This window comes from Otolemur garnettii, unplaced genomic scaffold (genome assembly GCF_000181295.1).
Source record: "Otolemur garnettii isolate 467f Iridium unplaced genomic scaffold, OtoGar3 scaffold00011, whole genome shotgun sequence".
Lineage (NCBI taxonomy): Eukaryota > Metazoa > Chordata > Mammalia > Primates > Galagidae > Otolemur > Otolemur garnettii.
The window spans coordinates 24561025-24569694 of record NW_003852406.1 but is presented as its reverse complement, the minus strand read 5'-3'; the positions used below and the strand labels follow the sequence as shown (position 1 = coordinate 24569694).

The window sequence follows — 8670 nt, the reverse complement described above, 5'->3', positions numbered from 1 at the left end:
ACGGCACTCTGCCCAGGGGGACAGCTTGAGGCTCTGTCTCAAAAAAAAAAAAAAAAAAAAATGTGGGCAGATTCTCGGATGCCCTTGCAGGTGGTTCTGCCCTAGAGTAGATGCTGAGGAATCTCACTCCCAGGGTAGAATCCAAAAGAAAGCAGCCCAGGGTGGCCTCTGGATGTCAGAGTTGGACAGTCACTACTCCTGCTCACTCATCTCTTCTTTGTACTCCACCCCCTCCAGTAACCCCCCACCCCCTAGATTGAGCCCTGAAGCTGTTAAAGGAAGGTTAAAAGAGGCTACTTGCCTTGTAGAAATTTGAAGGTATCTTTGGCTTCAACCTCAGGAGGGAAAGATTCTGGGCCCAAGGAGATGCCCCTTAGGAAATTAGAGATATTCTAGGCGATAGTTGCTCCAACATATAGGAGGAGACAGAAGAAAGATTTGCCAATTTGTCTGGACCGGGCTCTCCCTCTGCTTCTCTGCCTAGGGTGGCATGAGAGCAGCCTATGGGAGCCAAGAAGTCATGTGTCAAGGCAGGAGTGTATGCTGACAGTTGACTGGCTGGAACCCAGCCTCTGCCTGTCTATGACTCTGGATATACGTGTTTGTATTTCTTTATGACTAAATGGTGGTGACTGCCAGTGTCTGAATGCTTGAGTAGGTATGACATTCATGAGCGTGATTGTCTTACTTTGTGTGACTTATGTCTTTATTTGTGGAAGTGTGCATGAGCGTCTAGGTAATTGTGACACTTGCATGGGCTTCTCTATCGATTTAGGTATCCCCGGATTATTGACTCCTTGTTACTCTGGGTCTCAGCCCTCTGGCACTTTTGGACCAGTGAATCCCAGTCTCAACAATACTTACGAGTTCATGAGCACATTTTTCCTGGAGGTCAGCTCTGTCTTCCCGGATTTTTATCTTCACCTGGGAGGAGATGAGGTTGATTTCACCTGCTGGTATGAGCCCTTTGATCCTCCCATCTCACCTGATGAATTGCTTACTCAGAAGAGAGGTTAGCACCCCAGGGGCGCCTAATTCAGCTGGTTCTCAGGGGCTGACCTTTGAGGCAGCAGTCTGTCCTCACTGACATTGGTTATGTCTTAGGCCTTCTCCTTTTCTCCTTTCTCATATCCTTGAGATATTTATTTTAAAAACCAGCTCTTGGAGCCTGGTGTGGTGGTTCATGCCTGTAATCCTAGCACTCTGGGAGGCCGAGGTGAGAGGTTTGCTTAAGCTCAGGAGTTCAAGACACCAGCCTGAGCAAGAGCAAGACCCCCATCTCTACTAAAAATAGAAAAACTAGCTGGGTGTTATGACAGACACCTTGTAGTCCCAGCTACTAGGAAGGCTGAGTCAAAAGGATCACTTTTTTCTTTTTTTTTTTTTTTTGACGGAGCCTCAAGCTATCCCCCTGGGTAGAGTGCCATGGCATCACAGCTCACAGCAACCTCCAACTCCTGGGCTCAAGTGAGTCTCCTACCTCAGCCTCCCAAGTAGCTGGGACTACAGGCGCCCGCCACAATGGCCGGCCATTTTTTGGTTGCAGCCATCATTGTTGTTTGGCGGGCCCGGGCTGGAGATTCAAACCTGCCACCTTAGGTGTATGTGGCTGGCGCCTTAGCCGCTTGAGCCACAGGCACCGAGCCGAGTCAAAAGGATCACTTAAGCCCAAAAGTTGGAGGTTGCTATGAGCTATGATGCCATGGCAGTCTACCTAGGGGGACAGAGTAAGACTCAAAAAAACCCCCAAAACATCAGCTCTTGTAAAAGTTCAGGACAGAGAAAAATAATCCTTTTATTAAGGGATTAAAGTAGTCTGGTTGAAGAGTCAAGAGACAGAATTCATGATTAAATATATCAGTATCTAATTAGTATTAAATTGTAAAATCCAAACTCTCAGATCTAGTGAGCTCAAAAGAGTTTGAGGTCTTGTCCAAGAATTGGGTACTAGAACTATTTCTGGGGAACGAATTTGGTTTTTTGGAGACATGAGCAGAAGGAGAACTAGGTGAACAAAATGTAGATGTTGGGCGGCGCCCGTGGCTCAAAGGAGTAGGGCGCCGGCCCCATATATCAGAGGTGGCCGGTTCAAACCCAGCCCCAGCCAAAAACTGCAAAATAAATAAATAAATAAATAAAAAAACAAAGTGTATATGTTGTGAGGTAAGGGATCCATAGCAGGTGATAACCAGCAGGACTTGTCATCAACCTGGATTAGCAGCTAAGTATATAGAGTTCAACACTGATAACTTGGACCCAGGTGTTACAGTCCAGAGAGAGGATTAAATGTGATCTCTTTGGGAGTTTGAACTTAAAACTCATCCTTTCTCAGCCTGTCAGCAGCACCCTTCACATAGCTTTGCTTAGCCACACATTCCATGTTCAGGGCTTGTGAGATTCTTGGCTATTTGGGTTTTTAGGTGAAAAGAGGAAGTTGTGGGAGGCCAGGTAACTAATCCCCAGGCTTTAAGTTTTCTGGATGTTGAAATATTAATCTTTATTTTCTCACGGGATTCAGGAAGTCCAACCCAGATATCCAGGAGTTTATGAAGAAGAAAGGCTTTGGTGAAGACTTCAAGCAGCTGGAGTCCTACTACATCCAGACGTGAGGAAGGAAGGAGAGTGGGTGGGGTCCCTTGGGAGTCACCTCCTGTGGGGTCCTTGGTTTCCATATCAGGGTCTCTGAAGGGTCCCTTTGGCCTATCCTTTCTGGATTGGAGTGGTCTGTCCCCATACTGGGGAAGACACTGCTCAATTGGAAACAGGCCCCTGGCCAGACTCAGTCCCTAGTGCACTGGCATAAACAGCCTAGAGCCAGCGAGAGCTAAGCAGGCCCTTTACTTGACACTCCTCTCCTCCGCAGGCTACTGGACATTGTCTCTTCTTATGACAAGGGCTATGTGGTGTGGCAGGAGGTGTTTGATAATAAAGTAAAGGTGAGCCAGGGTTGAGAAGAGAAAGGGCCACCAGCAGTGCCTCCCCCTGGTCTCCCAGCCCTTTCTGCCTCTGCAGGGACCTGTCCTCTGGGTTTAGACTAGGTTTCAGTGGTCAGAGCACTCTTCTGTTCTTTCTAGAAAGGCGGCAGAGGTATGAGCCCCAGGTTTACGTGGCAGAACCTTTGTCTGTCCTCCCTTGCTACCAACTGATCAAGAGTTATTTCTGCTGCTGGGTCACTTGGGATTCCAGAGACTGGCATGATGAGCTGGATTTTCCTTCCTGAGTCACACACTAGGGTCTTCCCACTGAGTCTGTGGGAACAGGGCCACCTTCTTCATTTTTCATAATAATATCCTAGCCTCTTTCACAGGTAGGGGCTCTGCAGAAACTTTGTGCCATGCCCAGCAACATCTGGAGACTCCTGGGTATGGTAGCACCTGGGCTCCATTGCTTGCCTTCCTCAGCTCACAGCCAGGATCACAGGCTCTGTTGTGGGAAGGGAAGGTGCACAGGGCCTGGGGAAGGAGAGCAGCAAGGATCTCTTAGGGCCTGTGAACTTCTTGGCCATGTACTAAAGTGTGAGCGCAATAGTGAGGAGTCACAGAAACATACTTTTCTGCTGGGGGATGGGGGGGGACACAACCTTTGGCCCAGGTTGCCTGCATTGAATGAGGCCCAGGAATCTCCTCAGCTCTGTACTATTACTGCCATTTGACCTTTTGTGACAGGTTCGGCCAGACACGATCATACAGGTATGGCGAGAAGAGGTACCAGTGAGCTACATGAAGGAGCTGGAACTGATCACCAAGGCTGGCTTCCGGGCCCTACTCTCTGCCCCCTGGTACCTGAACCGTATATCTTATGGCCCTGACTGGAAGGAGTTCTACCTAGTGGAACCCTTAGAATTTGAAGGTGAAAGCAGGGAGCTCCTGTTGCTGACCAAAGGAGGCTGGGCTGGGGAACAGTGGGAGGCAGGAAGGTCCAGGCACGACATATCTGTGTAGGACATGAAACAACTTACTTGAGGAGAGGACCACATTGGGAACATGGCGGAAGGGGATCCCTAGACTTCCTCCACCACCACCAGCCCATTGTTGCCACCTTTAGGTACCCGAAAGCAGAAGGCTCTGGTGATTGGTGGAGAGGCCTGCATGTGGGGAGAGTATGTGGACAGCACAAACCTGGTCCCCAGGCTCTGGTAAGGGTATTCTGGGGATCTAGAGGGTTGGGCTTAAGGGCAGGGGTTCTCCCATCTAGCCACCTCCAGACTAGCGCCCTCCTCTCAGACCTGAGAGAGTGGAGGCACTCCTTGAGCCTTCTGTTTGTATGTGATCTTCCCTTCCTCATGGCTTCCATGTTTCTTTCCAGTAACCCATGAGGTATGTAGAATAGGTAGAGATTCTGGAGGTCTAGAGAGCACAGGTGCCAGACTCAGGATCTAACACTGAACATTCACGATTCCTACAATAACGCTTCCCTCAGCAGCTTTACCAAGCAAGGTTGAGTGTGCAGAGCTTACATTTTAAGGACATGTGCTTCTGCTTTCACTACCAATTAATGGCACCTTTAAGGCTTATTCTTTTATTTTTTTATTTTGAGACAGTCTCACTATGTTGCCCTCAGTAGAGTGCCATGGTGTCATAGCTTACAGCAACTTCAAACTCCTTGGGCTTAAACAATTCTCTTGCCTCAGCCTCCCAAGTAGCTGGGACTACAGGCGCCCACCACAACGCCTAGCTATTTTTTGGTTGGAATTGTCATTGTTGTTTGCAGGCCTGGGCCAGGCCCAAACCTGCCAGCCTCAGTGTATATGGCTGGCACCCTACCCATTGAGCTACAGGCGCCAACCCCTAAAGCTTATTCTTATTCCCCATATCTTTGGGAGAGGAAGAGAATGGGGTCACTATCCACATTTTAATGAAGATGGAGCCAGGCCCTAGAATTCTGGGGCAGTTATTCCGCCAAGTTGTAGCTCTAAACAGGGTGGTCGATCACATCCCTTGGCCCTGAACTGGTCCAGGGGACCTAGACAAGAGGCGGCAGTCTGTGGATGTCTAGCATCTTTGCAGGAAGACACAATCTACTCTGCACATACCCCATTCATTTTCTGTAGGCCCAGAGCAGGGGCTGTTGCTGAGAGGCTGTGGAGCAACAAGTTAATCTCTGACGTGAAGTTTGCCTATAGACGTTTGTCACGCTTCCGCTGTGAGTTGCTGAGGTGAGTAGGCTGTGGGGCTTCCTAAGGTATGGGTGGGGCAGATCCAGGCTTGGGACCCTCTTCTTGAAAGAGAAAGAATGGGCTTGGCACCTGTGGCTCAAGTGGCTAGGGCGCCAGCCACATACACCTGGGGTGGCAGGTTCAAATCCAGCCCGAGCCTGCCAAAAACAACAATGACGGCTGCAACCAAGGGATGGCCAGGCATTGTGGCTGGCGCCTGTGGTCCCAGCTACTTGGGAGGCTGAGGCAGGAGACTCGCTTGAGCCCAGGAGTTGGAGGTTGCTGTAAGCTGTGATGCCATAGCACTCTACAGAGGGGGACGGCTTGGGGCGCTGTCTCAAAAAAAAAAAAGAAAGAGAAAGAATGATAACAATAGCTAATACTTACAGAGGCTTATAGGTAGCCCTCCATATCCCAGGGTTGTGCATCTGTGATTCAACTAACCGCCATAGAAAGCATTTGGAAAATAAATAGATAAATAATAACAATGCAATAATAAAAAAAAAACTATTTACCCAGCATTTATATTGCAATAGGTGTTATAAATAATCTACAAATGATTTAAAGTATATGGGAGGTTGCACATAGGTTATGTACAAATACTACACCATTTTATATAAAAGACTTGAGTATCCACAGATTTGTATCTGCGGGGGTCCTAGAACCAGTCCCCTGCTGACACCAAGGCATGACTGGACTTGGTGGCAAACACTGTGCTAAGCTCTTTACGGGCGTAGTCTCAGTGAAGCTTCACAGCCCGATGAGGTAGGTGCGCTTTTTATCCCCATTTCAGGGTAGATGACTGAGGGACAGAGAAGTCAGTCCCTTGTCCAAGTCACTAAGAAGTAGGATTTGAACCAAGCTGACTTTTTGGGCTCTCATGATATCTTCACCTCTGTTTGGGACAGGCCTGTATACAGTCATTGTCCCAGATTCCTTCATTGACTAGGTCTTGAGATCCTGGAGGACAGTTTAGTACAGACCAGATCCTGGACCACGTATTTCAGGGTCTAAACCTCCACTCTCTGCAGTTCACTGGGTGACTTTAAGCTGGTTCTCTAAGCATGTTGCTCCTCTGGGTAATAAAGGAAACATGCCCAAAGGTGTTTTTTGTTTGTTTGTTTGTTTGTTTGTTTGTTTTATGACAGAGCCTCAAGCTATCGCCCTAGGTAGAGTGCCAAGGCGTCACAGCTCACAGCAACCTCAAACTGTTGGGCTCAAGCGATTCTCTTGCCTCAGCCTCCCAAGTACCTGGTACTACAGGCACCCGCTACAATGCCCAGCTTTTTTTTGGTTGAAGTTATTGTTGTTTAGCAGGCCCGGAATGGGCTTGAACCTGCCAGCTTCAGTGTTTGTGGCCTGCACTCTACTCACTGAGCTGTAGGCACCAAGCCAGCTGAAAGGTTCTTAAGGTGATTGATCAGTTCTTGTAACTTGCAAGTGTGAGGCCTGAGGACAAGATTTCATGCCCAAGTGCATGGGCTGGACAGCTATCCTGTCCCCCTCTGCAACCCCATTTACAATGTTTTATTTATTTATTTGTACGAAAGGTCTTTATTAGTGGGGGGTGGGGGGAGGCTGCAGAGCAGCACCAAGGAGGAGAGAATAAGAGAAGAGAAGAGAGGAAAGATGAGGAGAGAGTGGAGAAGAGAGAGAGGGAGAGCAGAGAGCAGAGACGAGTGAGGGGGGAGAGGGAGAGAGCCACATTTACAATATTTTAGAGCAGTGCTTCTCAACCTTCCTAATGCTGCAACCCTTTAATATGGTTCCTGTGGGTCACGACAGTTGAGAACTGCTGTTTTAGAGCTAGGAGCAGAGGGCTAAGTAGGTCAAGAGCATTGGCCAGCCCCCATCTACCTGTTTTCTAAAGGGACTGAATTATTTGGTGCTGGGGTACAGAGACAGGCAGGATGGTGGGGGTGATGTGTTCCGCAAAGTGCCTGGGGTCTTTCTGTATCAAAATCACATGAGATACCTGTTGAAATTGAAGTCTTACCAACACCTCACCCCATAGCAAGTGAGAATCTCCAGAAGCGAGAGCCCCATGTCCTTTTGGTATACAGTGACAGTTTGAGCATCCTTGAAATGGGGAAGGGGGACTGTTCACTAAAGTGGAGGTGTTGCTAGGGCCTAATACTGGCTCCTTCTGAGGGGCTCATGTTGCCATTTCTCCCTGTCCTCTTGCAGGCGAGGTGTCCAGGCCCAGCCCCTCAATGTAGGCTACTGTGAGCAAGAGTTTGAACAGGACTGAGCCAGCAGCCCCTGGCACCGAGGAAGGTGCTGGCCCTAGGAGAGGTAGTCGGGCCAGGCTTCCACTGCATCCTGGCCGGGGATGGAGCCCCTTGTCCACGTGCCCTTGTGCTTGGAGAGAAGGGGGCTGGTGCTGGCACGGGTGTCCAATAAAGAGTGGATGTGGCATGTTTTATAATAAATATGGATTACCTGTGTAAAAAAATAAAGTGAATGGTCCTAGGGTAAGGGAGCAACCAGGACTGGTCTTCTGCTATTGAGAGTGATTGAGCTCAGCAGGGCCCGCCAGGTAGGGTTTAGTATCTGCACCTGGAGGGGTCTGTCTAGTTGAGAGCTGGGAATGAAAGCTGTAGCCTTTGTAGCCTTTGTGCTGCTCTGCTTAGCCTCTGAGTTATGTCACTCCTTTCCCACCCCTAGACAAATTGCAGACACATGCCGGCATTCTCAGCCTGGTCACTGTGCTTGTGTGTTACCACCTCAAGGCTCTGTGTGTGGAAGAACGTTGTAGGACTTTTGGGCAATGTTAGGAATCTGGACCTACCTGGTCACAGGATAGCCCTTCTCCTATGCATAGCTCCCTCCCCTAAATCTATTCTCCTTTGGATTTCTTGCTACTTCAATTTCACATGACTGTTATATATTTATACATGATTGAACACAATGTGGTCGAGGCACTGTGGTAAGGTATCAAATTTGAAGGACTCAGGGGCCCTAACCAACTCTGAAATAATAACCTTCCACCCCCTCTCACTCACTTTTAGCCAGTGGCACAGCTGAGGCCAGGAGAGCAAAGACCCTGGGGGACAGGGAGGTAGACAAGTGGCTCTGAAGATGGGTCTTTGCACACGGAATCCGTTTTCTCTAGGAGGAAATGTCTCATTGTGGGCCCAGCCTGCCCCCTGGTGGCTTCATGTGCAGAAGCAACAGTGTGGCTCAGGGGCTGGGGTTGCAGTGGGCAGCAGCCATTTTAGACAAGGATTTCTTTGCCCATTATTAAGTTCTTTCACTTGGTCCTAGACTGGGAGGACAATAGAGAGGTCCCTAGTGTTTCTTTCAGAAAACTTCCACTGTGGTAGATACAGAAACTTGGGGAAGGTAGGGCTAAGAGGGATCTGAGTAAAACTTGGTCCTTACACACCATCTATTAGTCCCTTGACCACGTTCCTTTGGGGACCTGGTTCTAGGTAGACCTTCCCTGCCTTCTTGTGCTGTTTCTAGATGGACAGGGTAGGCATCTTCTACCAGCAGAATTCTCTTGGAATGTT

At 48.9% G+C, this 8670-nt stretch overlaps 1 protein-coding gene across 1 annotated transcript in view; it reads left to right on the top strand.

The window, feature by feature from the left end:
- The window catches only part of HEXA (hexosaminidase subunit alpha), a 34710-nt gene extending 27077 nt beyond the window's left edge, over window positions 1-7633 (top strand). The window contains exons 8-14 of the mRNA XM_003784481.3: window positions 776-956; window positions 2519-2605; window positions 2864-2936; window positions 3666-3849; window positions 4045-4135; window positions 5051-5155; window positions 7343-7633. Coding sequence (XP_003784529.1) covers window positions 776-956; window positions 2519-2605; window positions 2864-2936; window positions 3666-3849; window positions 4045-4135; window positions 5051-5155; window positions 7343-7406 — 785 coding nt within the window. The 3' untranslated portion in view covers window positions 7407-7633. The remainder of the gene's footprint in view (window positions 1-775; window positions 957-2518; window positions 2606-2863; window positions 2937-3665; window positions 3850-4044; window positions 4136-5050; window positions 5156-7342) is intronic.
- The last annotated feature ends 1037 nt before the right edge of the window (window positions 7634-8670 follow it).